Source organism: Dreissena polymorpha, chromosome 16 (assembly GCF_020536995.1).
Source record: "Dreissena polymorpha isolate Duluth1 chromosome 16, UMN_Dpol_1.0, whole genome shotgun sequence".
Classification (NCBI taxonomy): domain Eukaryota; kingdom Metazoa; phylum Mollusca; class Bivalvia; order Myida; family Dreissenidae; genus Dreissena; species Dreissena polymorpha.
The window spans coordinates 50,296,254-50,313,397 of record NC_068370.1 but is presented as its reverse complement, the minus strand read 5'-3'; the positions used below and the strand labels follow the sequence as shown (position 1 = coordinate 50,313,397).

Sequence of the window (17,144 nt, the reverse complement as noted above, 5' to 3'; positions counted from 1 at the left end):
AATCAGGCGATCTGTCTAGTAAACAAACTTGACCCAGGTATTATGTCAATACAAATTGTCATGAAGTTTGGAGATGATATTTCAAAACTATTTCAGTCGGAGAGCAGAAAAGTTTATTTTGTCAATTCTTTAGAGCCATAGTTCTGGAGTGTTTATTTTGATCTGGATGATAATCAAACTGGCAGAGGTATTATGCCCTATGATATTATTACCAATTTTATGATGGTTTGATTTAAACTTTTTGAAATATTTCATGGACATTTTTTTCTTGGAAGCAACCGTTACATGGATGAAGCCTGCTTTCTCTCCCACCCACAACACAGGTGTTTCCATAATGTGCAGACCACCAACAAAGAGGTGTTTATTGGTGCCCTGCAATAATACATTCCTATAGTAACTTACTGTACATCAAAACAACAAATTATTGTTTATTGTCTTATTAACAAGCATGACTCATCATATTTTCTTTATTAGACAGCACGAGAAATGATGAGTACAATAGACGTTCAATAGAAGCATAAATACTATTTTGTAATATACTATTTAGATAACCAGGTAAATGAAACATTTCCTATGTATTTATAAAATCATTTGGGATGTGCTTAATAATAACAAGATATTTGTCACAAACATCACTAAAACCCCTGCAAGGAATTGTCACAAGTCATGGCAGCTATGTCCAAGTAGAAGTACAACAGCACATACTTAAAGAATAAGTGGATCATTGTGCGTGAAAATTGTGTCTTGAAAATCGGCAATTTGTGATAATGTCATGTTTTAAGCTATATTGCTTGAGAAATGCATATGTAGTTGGTTTCACAAATTTGTACAATTGTAAAAAGTGGCCATGCCTATTACAATGTTCAAGAGCCAATTACTGAGTGAAAAAAGAGTCTTCATAACTTCTCTTAATGGTGATGATATATTTCAAGTTCAAGTTAATCAAGTGAGAAATGAGCCAGTACACTGCTCAGCAAACATTTTAAAACAAACACACTAACTAATTGAGTAACTCCAATATACCCCCATCCAACTGCATTTGAGAGGGGTATAATTAAACAAGGGACAATATTGTAACAAAACAAGGTTTTCAATTTGAAAAAAAAAGTCTGTGTTATCCTTGATATTGATGTGACTAATACGGTACATTATTAAACATTTATTTATTAATTAATTATTTTTATAAATTTTTACATTTATGTATAAATTCTATTTATATTTATAAATCTATGTGTTATGTTTTAATTGTTTTGTTGTTACCATTAGTGTAACCATGTTACTTGCACAATATTGAATCTATCTATTTACAAGGGCTGTTTGTAAAACATGCATGCCCCCCATATGGGCTGTCCGTTGTAGTGGCAGCCATTGTGTGAATACGATTTTTGTCACTGTGACCTTGACCTTTGACCTAGTGACCTGAAAATCAATAGGGGTCATCTGCAAGCCACGATCAATGTACCTATGAAGTGTCATGATCCTAGGCAAAAGCGTTCTTGAGTTATCATCCGAAAATCATTTTACTATTTCGGGTCACCATGACCTTTGACCTTGTGACCTCAAAATCAATAGGGGTCATCTGCAAGTCATGATCAATCTACCTATGAAGTTTCATGATCCTAGGCGTATGCGTTCTCGAGTTATCATCCGAAAACCATTTTACTATTTCGGGTCACCGTGACCTTGACCTTTGACCTAGTGACCTCAAAATCAATAGGGGTCATCTGCAAGTTATGATCAATCTACCCATGAAGTTTCATGATCCTAGGCGTATGCATTATTGAGTTATCATCCGGAAACCATTTTACTATTTCGGGTCACCGTGACCTTGACCTTTGACCTAGTGACCTCAAAATCAATAGGGGTCATCTGCAAGTCATGATCAATCTACCCATGAAGTTTCATGATCCTAGGCTTTTTTTTCTTGAGTTATCATTCAAAAACCATTTTACTATTTCGGGTCACCGTGACCTTGACCTTTGACCTAGTGACCTCAAAATCAATAGGGGTCATCTGCGAGCCATGATCAATGTACCTATGAAGTTTCATGATCCTAGGCCCAAGCGTTCTTGAGTTATCGTCTGACAACCACCTGGTGGACGGACCGACCGACCGACATGAGCAATGCAATATACCCCCTCTTCTTCGAAGGGGGGCATAATAAAGGGAGACCATTCAAAATGTGCATTGTTACTGATTGTTCCTAGTTGACCCCTTGTGTCAAATTCAATATATTTTTAGTACTGGCGACCTTGATTTCAATTTGAAAAAAGTCTGATAAAGGGAGACAATTCAAAATGTGAATGGTTACTGATTGTTCCTAGATACCTCCCTTGTGTCAAATTCAATATATTTTTAGTCGTGGCGGCCTTGACCTTGGAGATATCAACTCAATTCTTTCGCATGACACACCATCCAATGATTGTGAACAAATGTACAGAGTAATTTTTAAATCTCACAATAGATGATATAGTTATGGCCCGGACAAGATCATTTATGGCCATTTTTGACCTTTGAACTCAAAGTGTGACCTTGACCTTGGATATTTTTACATAATTCTTTAGCGCGACACACCGTCCAATGATGGTAAACAAATGTCCCAAATGATTTTAAAATCTCACATTGAACTACATAGTTATGGCCCGGACAAGCTTGCTCCGCCCGCCCGCTGACATTCGCCAAACTAATAACCAGTTTTTTCCTTTGGAAAACCTGGTTAAAAACACACACAAACTGTATTTGGTTTTCTAAATGAGTACTTTAAATAGGCATTGTTACATAAGGAAAGTAACTCCATGCCATACCTCTGCAGCCAGGTCCTTGAGTAAGCTGACAATGCTGTCAGTGTAGCCCCAGTCTGGACAGCTCAGCAAGCTTGTGTCCACGCTCAGCCTTGTCAGCTGAGTGGTCTCTACTGAAAACAACGGAGTACACTGTAAATCCAATGTTTCATTTAATTGTTATTTGAAGACAATATTTATTTAAATATTGTCTAATGAAATGCAATTGAAAACATAATAAGCAAAGAAAAATTTAATAGAGGTCGCCTTGGCGTAATGGATATGGTGTACGCCTAGCGACCGGGAGGTCACAGGTTGGATCGCCACTGTGATAGCGTTCTATAGATCTTCCCCCCAGAGACACCCAGTACTGTTCTTGTCCCATGAAACGGACCCGAGAGCGTATCAAATAAGCCTTAGGCTTTCTATGCAATCAAGCTAAAATTAATAGGTTTAAACTAAATTAAATAGGTAATCCATATGATGTAGTTACATGCAAATGCAGGTTAATTGTTAACAGCGATCTACTTTCATTTTCGCCTGATTTTCAGGAAGTCCCAATGAAGAATATTAATTGCATGACTGTGCTTGATGCAATAAAACATTGCTTTGTTTCATATGGCATTCGATCTAAATTTAAATTCACTCACTATTGGTTATTATAAGTATATATGAACACTGAGTGGCTTCCCTTCAAAACAAGGGAATATGTGAAATTAACATTAAGTGGTCTCCCATGCAAACAAGGTAATATTTGAAATGAACATTTGGTGGTCTCCCATGCAAACAAGGGAATATGTGAAATGAACATTTAGTGGTCTCCCCTGCAAACAAGATAATATGTTAAATGAACATTTAGTGGTCTCCCATGCAAACAAGGGAATATGTGAAATGAACATTGAGTGGTCTTCCATGCAAACAAAGGAATATGTGAAACAACATTAAGTGGTCTTCCATGCAAACAAGTGAATAAAATAACCGGTATGTGAAACGAACATTTAGTGGTCTTCCCTGTTAACAAGGGAATATGTTAAATGAACACTGAGTAGTCTCCACTGAATAGAAGGGAATATGTGAAATATGAATTGTCTACCCTGAAAACAAGGCAATATTTGTAATATGAGAGGTGTCTCCGGAAAATAAAGAAATTTGTAAAATGTAAGTGGTCAGCCCTGAAAACAAGTGAACAAGAAAATTTGTTGAATTGATATAACCCGCCAAATTAAGTTTATTTATGGATGAATGCAAATCCTTTGATATATGGTAAAATCCTAAAAAAATGTTTTATTGTAGGGTAATTGTTTTTATGAATTGCAATTCTCATTGATATCCATATCTGAGATATGGCTTTGAAAAGGTACACAATACAAAAACAACAAAAGACAAAAACTCTTATTTAAGAAAGTGTAGGATTATTGTTCTTGAGGATTGCACTTCTCCTCATTGATAATAATACACCCATGAAGATTCATGTTGAAGTCTTGTATGGTATCTGAGATATAGCCCTGAAAAGTTACATCATACAAAAAAGGGCAATTACTCTTTTATAAGAAAGTTTAGAGTTATGGTTCACTTGCATGGCACTTCTCCTTGTTTAAATTACACCATTGAAGTTTCATGTTGATATCTTAAAAAATTTCTGAGATAAAGCCATGAAAAGTTTTGTGACAGACTGATTGACAGACAGACAGACAAGGCCAATTCTATATCCCTCCGCCTTTGGAGGGCAATAATATGTGAAATGTAATAAGAGGGCCAAGATGGCCCTAGTTCGCTCACCTGAGAGGAGTCGGTTCATTCAATCTTTACCAAACGTCAAACTTGACCTAGATACTGTCCAGACAAACATCCTGGTCAAGTTTCATCATTATTGAACCAAAACTCTGGCGTATGGAGTGTTTTTGTAAGATTTGACCTGATGACCTATATTTTGAGCTGACCCCCCTTACCAAACATCAAACTTTGCTTACAAAAATAATTATTATGACCAAGATTCATAAAATCTGAAACAAAATTGTGACCTCTAGAGTCTTTACAAGGATTTTGTATAATATAATGAACATTTGGACAATCTAAGGGCAATAATTATGGCATTAATTATGTGAATTTGCTCATTATCAAACTTGACTGAGATCTTTCAGCAACTTTGATAAAGAATGCTTGAGAAATGTGAATGCTAGAGTGTTTACAAACCAAATGGGGACAGGCAGACGGCGGACAAAGACCAATCCTAAAACCTCACCTGATCTATCAGGTGAGCTAAAAAGTGTGTTTCACAAATCTGAGCCATTTTCCAAATTGTCCGAGAAATCAATAAAACCAATGTATTGACTAAGTTTCACGATGATTAGTAAAAAAATGTGACTTCTATAGTGTTCGAAAACAAGGTTTCTCTATAGTCACATAAGGAAAACTGCCCCACCCCCCTGGCAGCCATGTTTTTTTTACCTATCAAACTTATCTGAGATGTATATAAAACCAATCTTTTCACCAAATTTCATGATGATTGGGCTAAAAAAGTGACTTCTAGAGTGTTCACAAGCTTTTTTTACTATATAAATATAAGAAAACTGCCCCCCCCCCCCCCCCTCCGGCAGCCATGTTATTCAACTGACCGGAACCATTTTTGAACTCAACTCTCATATCAAGGAAACAAATGTTCTGACCAAATTTCATGAAAATTGGGCCAAAAATGTGACTTATAGAGTGTTCACATGTTTTCACTATATACATATAGAGAAAAATGACACGCCCACTGCGGGCCAAGTTTTTTCACCGATCTGGACCATTTTCGAACTTGTTCGAGATATCAATAAAACCAATGTTTTGACCAACTTTCATGATGATTGGGCGAAAATTGTGACTTCTACAGTGTTTACAAGGTTTCTCTATAGCCAAATAAGGAAAACTGCCCCGCCTGCTGGCCGCCATGTTTTTCAATGGACCGGAACCACTTTTACACTCAACCAACATATCATTAAGACAAACATTTTGACAAAGTTACATGAAGATTGGACATAAAATGTGACTTCTACAGTGTTTACAAGTTTTTTCTTTTTTTTGACCTTTTGACCTAGTTTTTGACCCGGCATGACCCAGTTTCAAACTCGACCGAGATTTTATTGGGACAAAGCTTCTGACCAAGTTTCATGAAGATCGGACAATAAATGTGGCCTCTAGAGTGTTTACGAACAAATGTGAACGGACGGAAACAGACGACGGACAATGACCGGTCACAAACGCTCACCTGAGCAATCAGGTGAGCTAAAATGTCATCAATGAAAACAATGGAATATGTGAAGTGCAAGATGTCAGTCATGGAAACAAGGGAATATGTGAAATGAACAATTAATAGTCACTGCTGAAAATCAGGGGAACATGTGAAATGAACACTGTTCTTTTTATGGTTACTTTTTTTACTTCTTAAACATGGCAGGTGATAAAACCCTCTTATATAATGTGAATATTTGTAATAGCCACATTTTCCTTTTGTTACTTTCATTAGTGCTTATGATTGGCAGATGATTTTAAGCTATTAATTTTTTGTGAATACATAAAAAACATGTTTCCACTTTCCTTTTGGTCATGTGTTCCCAGCTTTTAAATATTTATATTTTTGACTAATTCCTCATTTGAAATATTGTTATAAATCCAGGCACACAGTGTGTCAAACATATGTGCCATGAGTGACATGATTTATAATTTCGTACCATGAGTAATTTCACACAACCAAATTTAAAGTAGTATACAATCAAAACAACATCTGTGCTCAGTGGAAACAATCTGCATTTACATTCATACTGTAATAGTATTAATATATGGATAGGAATTTTGTTTGTATATAATGAATCTCATTATAAGGTTGTTGTCTCCCAATCCATGTACCTGTTTTACTGGTAGGTAAGTTGCTGGGAGGTTCATAGTCCACAGTGCTGTCATAGAAATGGTTGCTGTCTGTCAACGACTCAAAGGGCGTCTCCCGGTCGTGGATCTCGTGACGGGGAAAGAAAGCCTCGTGAGGTAGAGACCAGTCCTGGGAAGAGCGAAAGTGTTAACTCTTTCAGTGCTGGAACCCAATTTTGAAGACCTTTGCAAACAGTTTGGATCCAGATGAGAGGCCACAGAACGTGGCATCTCATCAGGATCCAAACTGTTTGCTATTCTGACAGTATTCGTTGAACAAAATCGAAAGAAAATGCTAATTTTAGAAATTCAGCAGACAACATTTTAGCAGATGACAAATTTCCCAGCATGCAAAGGGTTAAACTCTTCCCCGCTCAAGAAGCGAAATGAAAGTGGCTATATGCAACCAGCATAAAACCAGAACAGCCTGTCTGTAACTCACAGTCTGTTCAGGTTTTATGCTTCTTGCGGCTCATCATTACCTTATGATTGGAAATGAAGCCTTTTAAACTTTAACCTGGTAAGAAAGGTCTCAAATTAAATGTTATTTTCCAAGGGAAATATGGGAATATGATTCTTATTTATACTTAAATTTTCTATGCCAAATAAGTTGAGTGGCTTTAAGAAGTATTGAGGATTGTTAAGTGAATATAATATTTGTTCCACCTATTGTAGGCATTCACGGTTTTAATGATCGAGTTAAATAAGTTTTAATGTATTTTAAGATTAATATCTGATGTTTCTGAAATATTGGTCAACAAAAAGTGACCTTATTATAACATCTAATTAATATGTCTTTGGAATAGGGCCCCTGACAAAATGCAAAATATTAAAACTTAACATAAATTGGTTCTGGACTTTGATCCCAGATGTGTCTATTTCAAAATCATCTTCAGGATCACGACCAATAATAGCCCCTTTCTAAAGATGATCATGAAATATGAATCATGCCATAACTCTATGTCGAACACAGAAGCCAAATATAAAGGTTAAACTTGTCTTAAAAATGTCTCTTCCTTTCTTCTTCGCCTTTACATAAAATGTTAGCCCCTGAATCACTTGCTTAACCAGGCTTAACTTAAAATAGACTTTAGATTTATAAGGAATGCAGCCCAACATTTTTTTCTATTGACTGTAAAAGCTCTATATAGAAATATATTGCCGCTGGCTACCCATCCTTAAACAGGCATCCCTTAAGAGCCCCAGGCACCTACTTTTTTCTTCACCGTGGCAGGTCCCATGAAGAAATCCTCGGCCCCTGGCTCCCCGTCCCCAAACAGGATGTCCCAGTCCGGGTTCACCTGGCCCCGGGCTATGCTCGCCAACTTAATGTCAGACAGCTCCTGCAGGTCACCTTCGTCGTCAGAATTCCCTACAGTTGGCAATTACATGAGTCAAAAGTGTTCCCTGATGTGAAATTTTGTATTTAAACGTGTTTAATCCGCAACCATGTATAACGCGGTCCACATTTTTTCAAGCAAAAATTTTAACAAGGGACAAAATTGTCACAAAACCAGGTTTTCATTGTGAAAAAAAATCTGATAAAGGGAGAAAACTCAAACTGAACTTTTGAAATGAACAAACAAAATTAACCCCCTTTGTAAGTTTGTTTTTTAAAAAAATCTATTTTTAGTCGTGGCGACCTTGACATTGGAGATATTGACGTGATTCTTTCGTGCGACACACCGTCCCATGATGGTGAACAAATGTGCCAAATGATTTTAAATCTCACAATGAATGACATAGTTATGGCCAGGACAAGCTCATTTATGGCCATTTTTGACCTTTGAACTCAAAGTGTGACCTTGACCTTGGAGATATCGACGTAATTATTTCGCGCGACACACCGTCCAATGATGGTGAACAAATGTGCCAAATGATTTTAAAATCTGACAATGAACGACATAGTTATGGGCCGGACAAGCTTGTTCCGCCCGACGCCAGCCAGCCAGCCCGCCCGCATTTGCCAATCTAATAACCAGTTTTTTCCTTCGGAAAACATGGTTAAAAAGGGGCCTTTTCACAGATTTTGGCATGTTTTGAAGTTTGTCATTAAATGCTTTATATTGATAAATGTAAACATTGGATCTAAAAAGCTCCAGTAAAAAATCAAGAATAAAATTACAAAAAGGAAAAAAAGTAGCCCGCAGCAGGGCTCAACCTGTGACCCCCGGAATCCTGGAGTAAAAACCAATTAGACCACTCGGCCATCCTGCCAGTTATATATGTGAGACGTATTTTATACTTTATATAAGCAATCGTTGTAGTTTCACAAAATTAAACGACAACAACAGAACTCTCCAAATTATTCAATCGTTTCGGGTTGCAACGCTTTATAATTTTTTTATTTTCAGGTTTTTAAATCGTCAAAAGATGCATATAATGGCTATATTAGACCATGGTTAATGTTCAGTATAACTGTTTCCTCACAAATATCATAACTAAAATGAAAATTTGCGAAACAACTGTTTTCAATTTTGTCAATTTACCAATACATGAAAAGATCCCTTTAAGACAATAAAACAAGCAAATCTGACATAAAATGGCTGCCATTTCACTAATGCCCAGTCAATTAATTCCTATCGTTTTTAAGTTTTATTTTGAATTTTTGGCAAGGTAGCAGCCAGGACAGTGTTGTATCAATGTATAACCTGCTCCAACTTTTTAAATTAAAACTTTGAGATAAATACTAAACTTCACCTTCTTTTTAATGCAAACAACTCCTTGAAAGTTCAAGTTCAAGACATACCTAGACAGAGCTTCAAAATAAAGAGAACTGATATATAGAGAATAACAGGTTACTGCCTCATCTTTCTTTAATATATCAGGTAAGGCTAAGAATAATATAACGGCGAGGCTTGCCGAGCCGTTATTTTATTCGTGCCGAGCCTGATACATTACAAAAAGATCAGGCAGTAACCTGTTTTTCTGTTTATCATACCTCTACATACCCGATTAAAAAAAAATAATGAGCTGCAGTTTTAGTGGGAAAGAATATGACTTTTGTCGTTTGGCATGTTAATAATGACATCATGAGCAAGCACGCTTATAATATTTGTAAAAAATGCTTTTTGCTGTTTGTGTTGCATTTTGTGTGTGATTTAAATATATTATATCTTGGCATCCAATTGTTTGTTTGTTAAATCTGATTTGATTTTACTAAAAATGATTACTTTATAGTTGATTCAGAGTACTATGACCATCCTCCACACATGACTGATATAAGAACTTCCTGTTGACCATGATATAAAAAAATATATCAGGCAACGCTATATCAGACAGATATCAATGCGGTGGTATGATAAATTCTAAAACTGCTTGATTGTTTGTCAAGATTTGTCATGAACCACCTATAATTACATCAGTATTCATTTAGAACAATGTTTAGATAAACTTGAGAATATTGGTATCAAGATTATATGAACACTGCGGCATATGTTTTTAAGTTTCAGTATGTTAATGAATCTTAAGATTGATAATGGATTGGTGAATACAGGTCCAGAATTTTCACCTTGTGAATATTGCCTGTCTGCAAAAGCTGCATGGAATGTGTTCTCCACTGCCTTGAAGAATTAATATTTATCCAAAGCTGCATAATATATGTTCCATGCTTTACATACATCACAGACTATACCACATTAATCAAATGCCCTCAAATTTAATTGAGCCTCGCTCTGTGAAAAGGAAGTTAAAGGCATGTGTGTAAAGTGTTGTCCCAGTCCTCACAGGGCATGTGCGTAAAGTGTTGTCCCAGTCCTCACAAGGATGTTAAAGGCATGTGTGTAAAGTGTTGTCCCAGTCCTCACAGGCCAATCAAGATAAAGGAGGTTTAAGGCATGTGTGTAAAGTGTTGTCCCAGTCCTCACAAGGAGGTTAAAGGCATGTGTGTAAAGTGTTGTCCCAGTCCTCACAGGCCAATCAAGATAAAGGATGTTAAAGGCATGTGTGTAAAGTGTTGTTCCAGTCCTCACAGGCCAATCAAGATAAAGGAGGTTTAAGGCATGTGTGTAAAGTGTTGTCCCAGTCCTCACAGGCCAATCAAGATAAAGGAGGTTAAAGGCATGTGTGTAAAGTGTTGTCCCAGTCCTCACAGGCCAATCAAGATAAAGGAAGTTAAAGGCATGTGTGTAAAGTGTTGTCCCAGTCCTCACAGGCCAATCAAGATAAAGGAGGTTAAAGGCATGTGTGTAAAGTGTTGTCCCAGTCCTCACAGGCCAATCAAGATAAAGGAAGTTAAAGGCATGTGTGTAAAGTGTTGTCCCAGTCCTCACAGGCCAATCAAGATAAAGGAGGTTAAAGGCATGTGCGTAAAGTGTTGTCCCAGTCCTCACAAGGAGGTTAAAGGCATGTGCGTAAAGTGTTGTCCCAGTCCTCACAAGGAGGTTAAAGGCATGTGTGTAAAGTGTTGTCCCAGTCCTCACAGGCCAATCAAGATAAAGGAGGTTTAAGGCATGTGTGTAAAGTGTTGTCCCAGTCCTCACAGGCCAATCAAGATAAAGGAGGTTAAAGGCATGTGTGTAAAGTGTTGTCCCAGTCCTCACAAGGAGGTTAAAGGCATGTGTGTAAAGTGTTGTCCTAGTCCTCACAGGCCAATCAAGATAAAGGAGGTTAAAGGCATGTGCGTAAAGTGTTGTCCCAGTCCTCACAAGGAGGTTTAAGGCATGTGTGTAAAGTGTTGTCCCAGTCCTCACAGGCCAATCAAGATAAAGGAGGTTAAAGGCATGTGTGTAAAGTGTTGTCCCAGTCCTCACAGGCCAATCAAGATAAAGGAAGTTAAAGGCATGTGTGTAAAGTGTTGTCCCAGTCCTCACAGGCCAATCAAGATAAAGGAGGTTAAAGGCATGTGCGTAAAGTGTTGTCCCAGTCCTCACAAGGAGGTTTAAGGCATGTGTGTAAAGTGTTGTCCCAGTCCTCACAGGCCAATCAAGATAAAGGAGGTTAAAGGCATGTGTGTAAAGTGTTGTCCCAGTCCTCACAGGCCAATCAAGATAAAGGAAGTTAAAGGCATGTGTGTAAAGTGTTGTCCCAGTCCTCACAGGCCAATCAAGATAAAGGAGGTTAAAGGCATGTGCGTAAAGTGTTGTCCCAGTCCTCACAAGGAGGTTTAAGGCATGTGTGTAAAGTGTTGTCCCAGTCCTCACAGGCCAATCAAGATAAAGGAGGTTTAAGGCATGTGTGTAAAGTGTTGTCCCAGTCCTCACAGGCCAATCAAGATAAAGGAGGTTAAAGGCATGTGTGTAAAGTGTTGTCCCAGTCCTCACAAGGAGGTTAAAGGCATGTGTGTAAAGTGTTGTCCTAGTCCTCACAGGGAGGTTAAAGGTATGTGCGTAAAGTGTTGTCCCAGTCCTCACAAGGAGGTTAAAGGCATGTGCGTAAAGTGTTGTCCCAGTCCTCACAGGGAGGTTAAAGGCATGTGTGTAAAGTGTTGTCCCAGTCCTCACAGGGAGGTTAAAGGCATGTGTGTAAAGTGTTGTCCCAGTCCTCACAGGCCAATCAAGATAAAGGAGGTTAAAGGCATGTGCGTAAAGTGTTGTCCCAGTCCTCACAAGGAGGTTAAAGGCATGTGCGTAAAGTGTTGTCCCAGTCCTCACAAGGAGGTTAAAGGCATGTGTGTAAAGTGTTGTCCCAGTCCTCACAGGCCAATCAAGATAAAGGAGGTTTAAGGCATGTGTGTAAAGTGTTGTCCCAGTCCTCACAAGGAGGTTAAAGGCATGTGCGTAAAGTGTTGTCCCAGTCCTCACAAGGAGGTTAAAGGCATGTGCGTAAAGTGTTGTCCTAGTCCTCACAAGGAGGTTAAAGGCATGTGCGTAAAGTGTTGTCCCAGTCCTCACAGGCCAATCAAGATAAAGGAGGTTAAAGGCATGTGCGTAAAGTGTTGTCCCAGTCCTCACAAGGAGGTTAAAGGCATGTGCGTAAAGTGTTGTCCTAGTCCTCACAAGGAGGTTTAAGGCATGTGTGTAAAGTGTTGTCCCAGTCCTCACAGGCCAATCAAGATAAAGGAGGTTTAAGGCATGTGTGTAAAGTGTTGTTCCAGTCCTCACAGGCCAATCAAGATAAAGGAGGTTTAAGGCATGTGTGTAAAGTGTTGTCCCAGTCCTCACAGGCCAATCAAGATAAAGGAAGTTAAAGGCATGTGTGTAAAGTGTTGTCCCAGTCCTCACAAGGAGGTTAAAGGCATGTGCGTAAAGTGTTGTCCCAGTCCTCACAAGGAGGTTAAAGGCATGTGTGTAAAGTGTTGTCCCAGTCCTCACAGGCCAATCAAGATAAAGGAGGTTAAAGGCATGTGCGTAAAGTGTTGTCCCAGTCCTCACAAGGAAGTTAAAGGCATGTGCGTAAAGTGTTGTCCCAGTCCTCACAGGCCAATCAAGATAAAGGAAGTTAAAGGCATGTGCGTAAAGTGTTGTCCTAGTCCTCACAAGAAGGTTAAAGGCATGTGCGTAAAGTGTTGTCCTAGTCCTCACAAGGAGGTTTAAGGCATGTGTGTAAAGTGTTGTCCCAGTCCTCACAGGGAGGTTAAAGGCATGTGTGTAAAGTGTTGTCCCAGTCCTCACAGGGAGGTTAAAGGCATGTGTGATAAGTGTTGTCCCAGTCCTCACAAGGAGGTTAAAGGCATGTGTGTAAAGTGTTGTCCTAGTCCTCACAGGGAGGTTAAAGGCATGTGCGTAAAGTGTTGTCCCAGTCCTCACAGGCCAATCAAGATAAAGGAGGTTTAAGGCATGTGTGTAAAGTGTTGTCCCAGTCCTCACAAGGAGGTTAAAGGCATGTGCGTAAAGTGTTGTCCTAGTCCTCACAAGGAGGTTAAAGGCATGTGCGTAAAGTGTTGTCCCAGTCCTCACAAGGAGGTTAAAGGCATGTGTGTAAAGTGTTGTCCTAGTCCTCACAAGGAGGTTAAAGGCATGTGCGTAAAGTGTTGTCCCAGTCCTCACAGGCCAATCAAGATAAAGGAGGTTTAAGGCATGTGCGTAAAGTGTTGTCCTAGTCCTCACAGGGAGGTTAAAGGTATGTGCGTAAAGTGTTGTCCCAGTCCTCACAAGGAGGTTAAAGGCATGTGCGTAAAGTGTTGTCCTAGTCCTCACAGGGAGGTTAAAGGCATGTGTGTAAAGTGTTGTCCCAGTCCTCACAGGCCAATCAAGATAAAGGAGGTTAAAGGCATGTGCGTAAAGTGTTGTCCTAGTCCTCACAGGCCAATCAAGATAAAGGAGGTTAAAGGCATGTGCGTAAAGTGTTGTCCCAGTCCTCACAGGCCAATCAAGATAAAGGAGGTTTAAGGCATGTGCGTAAAGTGTTGTCCCAGTCCTCACAAGGAGGTTAAAGGCATGTGTGTAAAGTGTTGTCCCAGTCCTCACAGTAAAGTGTTGTCCTAGTCCTCACAAGGAGGTTAAAGGCATGTGTGTAAAGTGTTGTCCCAGTCCTCACAGTAAAGTGTTGTCCTAGTCCTCACAAGAAGGTTAAAGGCATGTGTGTAAAGTGTTGTCCTAGTCCTCACAAGAAGGTTAAAGGCATGTGCGTAAAGTGTTGTCCTAGTCCTCACAAGGAGGTTAAAGGCATGTGCGTAAAGTGTTGTCCCAGTCCTCACAAGGAGGTTAAAGGCATGTGCGTAAAGTGTTGTCCCAGTCCTCACAAGGAGGTTAAAGGCATGTGTGTAAAGTGTTGTCCCAGTCCTCACAGTAAAGTGTTGTCCTAGTCCTCACAAGGAGGTTTAAGGCATGTGCGTAAAGTGTTGTCCCAGTCCTCACAGGCCAATCAAGATAAAGGAGGTTAAAGGCATGTGCGTAAAGTGTTGTCCCAGTCCTCACAAGGAGGTTTAAGGCATGTGTGTAAAGTGTTGTCCCAGTCCTCACAGGCCAATCAAGATAAAGGAAGTTAAAGGCATGTGTGTAAAGTGTTGTCCTAGTCCTCACAAGGAGGTTAAAGGCATGTGCGTAAAGTGTTGTCCCAGTCCTCACAAGGAGGTTAAAGGCATGTGTGTAAAGTGTTGTCCTAGTCCTCACAGGGAGGTTAAAGGTATGTGCGTAAAGTGTTGTCCCAGTCCTCACAAGGAGGTTAAAGGTATGTGCGTAAAGTGTTGTCCCAGTCCTCACAAGGCATGTGTGTAAAGTGTTGTCCCAGTCCTCACAAGGAGGTTAAAGGCATGTGCGTAAAGTGTTGTCCCAGTCCTCACAGGCCAATCAAGATAAAGGAGGTTTAAGGCATGTGCGTAAAGTGTTGTCCCAGTCCTCACAAGGAGGTTAAAGGCATGTGCGTAAAGTGTTGTCCCAGTCCTCACAAGGAAGTTAAAGGCATGTGTGTAAAGTGTTGTCCCAGTCCTCACAGGCCAATCAAGATAAAGGAGGTTAAAGGCATGTGTGTAAAGTGTTGTCCCAGTCCTCACAAGGAGGTTAAAGGCATGTGCGTAAAGTGTTGTCCCAGTCCTCACAGTAAAGTGTTGTCCCAGTCCTCACAGGCCAATCAGGATCAAAACCTTCTGCCTAAACTGGATTATTTCTAAAAAGTGACATCCTTTAAACAAAAAATATAATGAAGGCAGAAAGTGTCCACGATTAACAGGCTCATCTGGGACGACACTTTACGCACATGCATTACAAGGATCAAGTCTAATTACCTGACGTTCCATCACATGTCCTCTCATCCACATCAGTGTCTGTCTTGGGTTCTTTAGCAGCCTTGCCTAAAAACACAAAACAACTTCATAGTTTAATTTCAAACCAACAGGAAAGAAATTCTAACACAAAATTATTATTTTTAATGAAATTCAAACCAAGGTGAAAGAAATATTCATTAACAAAGATTAATGTTATTACTCTTGTCTAAATTTGAACTAGAACTGACTCTTTCAGTCTGACCTATCTACATGTACATATACAGTTTGAGGTTAAACATAGTTATCGAATTATGCTTTGCTAAAAAAACTGAACTTTGTCACTTGTCACACCTAAGACCTCAACCATGTCATAAACTACACAATTATTGAAGCTTCAGCCTTACTAGAAGGACAGAAACCCATTTGAACAGCATGTGGTCCTGTATTCATGGCAAGAAACCAATAGCCAAACAGTGAGAAACAGTAATATTTATGCCGAAAAGTAAAATGTGTACCAAACACTTAAATGTGTGCCAATCCATAGCACTTGTACCAAACAGTAAAATTTGCGCCAAGCATTTGCAGTTTCTCTTTCTTTGTCTTTACCCAATCATCGCCCTAGGAACACCTGTGTGTACCTTTGTCATTGTCCGTTTTCTCCTGTGCAGAGGGGGCAGGCGTCACTGACAGTACGGAGAATGTCCTCGTCTGACTGGGGTGCTTACTGTCTGTACATACAGGCATGCTAGCACTGTACAGAACCAATAGAGCCTGCCAAGCCTGGGATATCTGAAGGGGCAAACAGTAGACAAGCATTGGAAACAACTCGAGTGTAGCTGTTAGTATAGACTGTGAGGACTGGGATATCTGAAAGTCATAACAGTGATATAGAAATAACAAGAGCACCGCATAACGGGTGCCAACGCTTGGCTGCTGCTGCAGTTTTGAATAAATGAAAGCTTGTCAGAAATAAATTATTTTTTTATTTTTTTTAGAGGTCACAGTGACCTTGACCTTTGACCTAGTGACCCAAAAATGGGTGTAACTTGTAGAACTCATCAAGGTGCATCTACATATGATGTTCCAAAGTTGTAGGTGGAAGCACTTTGATTTAAGAGCCAAATGTCAAGGTTTTAGCATGAGCTGGCTATGACGAGCTGGCTATGACATAATGTCGTTTTTTCTCAGAAAATAGCCAAGCTAATAAAAACCACTAAAGCTTGTAGCTGTCTGTATAGAAAGCAATGTCTGGGATATCTGAACCGAAAAACAGTGGTACAGAAATAGGAAAAAACTAGAATTTGAACAGATACAGGAAACAACTAGAGTTTGTAGCTGTCGATTTAGACAGCCATATCTGGGATATCTGAAATGACAAAAAGTGGTATCAAAACCAGTTAGTATAAACTGTGAGAACTGAGATATCTGAAATGAAAAACAGTGATATAAGAAGAGGGCCATGGGCCCTAAGGCGCTCACCTGACACCCGAAGGAACTAAACTATTCTGGGAAGGTGAAGTTAAAAATAATAAAAGTTCTTCATGTAACATAAATATTATCATAAGGTTCACAAGAAGAAATTTGCTCGCCCCTGGAAACCATGCTCTTAGAGCAACGGAGCCATTTTCAAAGTAAATCAAGATATTATAGGAACATATGTTCTCAGCATGTTTCATTAAGATTGAACTAAAATGTGACTTATAGAGAGTTCACAATAATTCACTATAGCTATAAAAAGAAATCTGCCACCCACCTCAAGGCCTTGCTTTTAAACAAACTGGAACTATTTTCAGACCCACCTTGCAATGATATTTCCAATTAAAACAACAATCAACCCTATTTAAAACACAAATCTTTGATAATCACTCATAAACTACCGA

General features: G+C 39.2%; 1 protein-coding gene across 4 annotated transcripts in view; it reads right to left on the bottom strand.

The window, feature by feature from the left end:
- Window positions 1–17,144, bottom strand: part of LOC127861411 (GATOR complex protein WDR24-like) — a 78,639-nt gene that overhangs the window by 7,912 nt on the left and 53,583 nt on the right. For all 4 annotated transcript variants that reach the window (XM_052399872.1, XM_052399876.1, XM_052399873.1 and 1 more), the window contains 5 exons: window positions 15,903–16,053; window positions 15,286–15,351; window positions 7,898–8,055; window positions 6,666–6,813; window positions 2,805–2,914 (listed from right to left, as the gene is read on the bottom strand). In XM_052399872.1, the coding sequence (XP_052255832.1) occupies window positions 2,805–2,914; window positions 6,666–6,813; window positions 7,898–8,055; window positions 15,286–15,351; window positions 15,903–16,053 (633 nt within the window). The remainder of the gene's footprint in view (window positions 1–2,804; window positions 2,915–6,665; window positions 6,814–7,897; window positions 8,056–15,285; window positions 15,352–15,902; window positions 16,054–17,144) is intronic.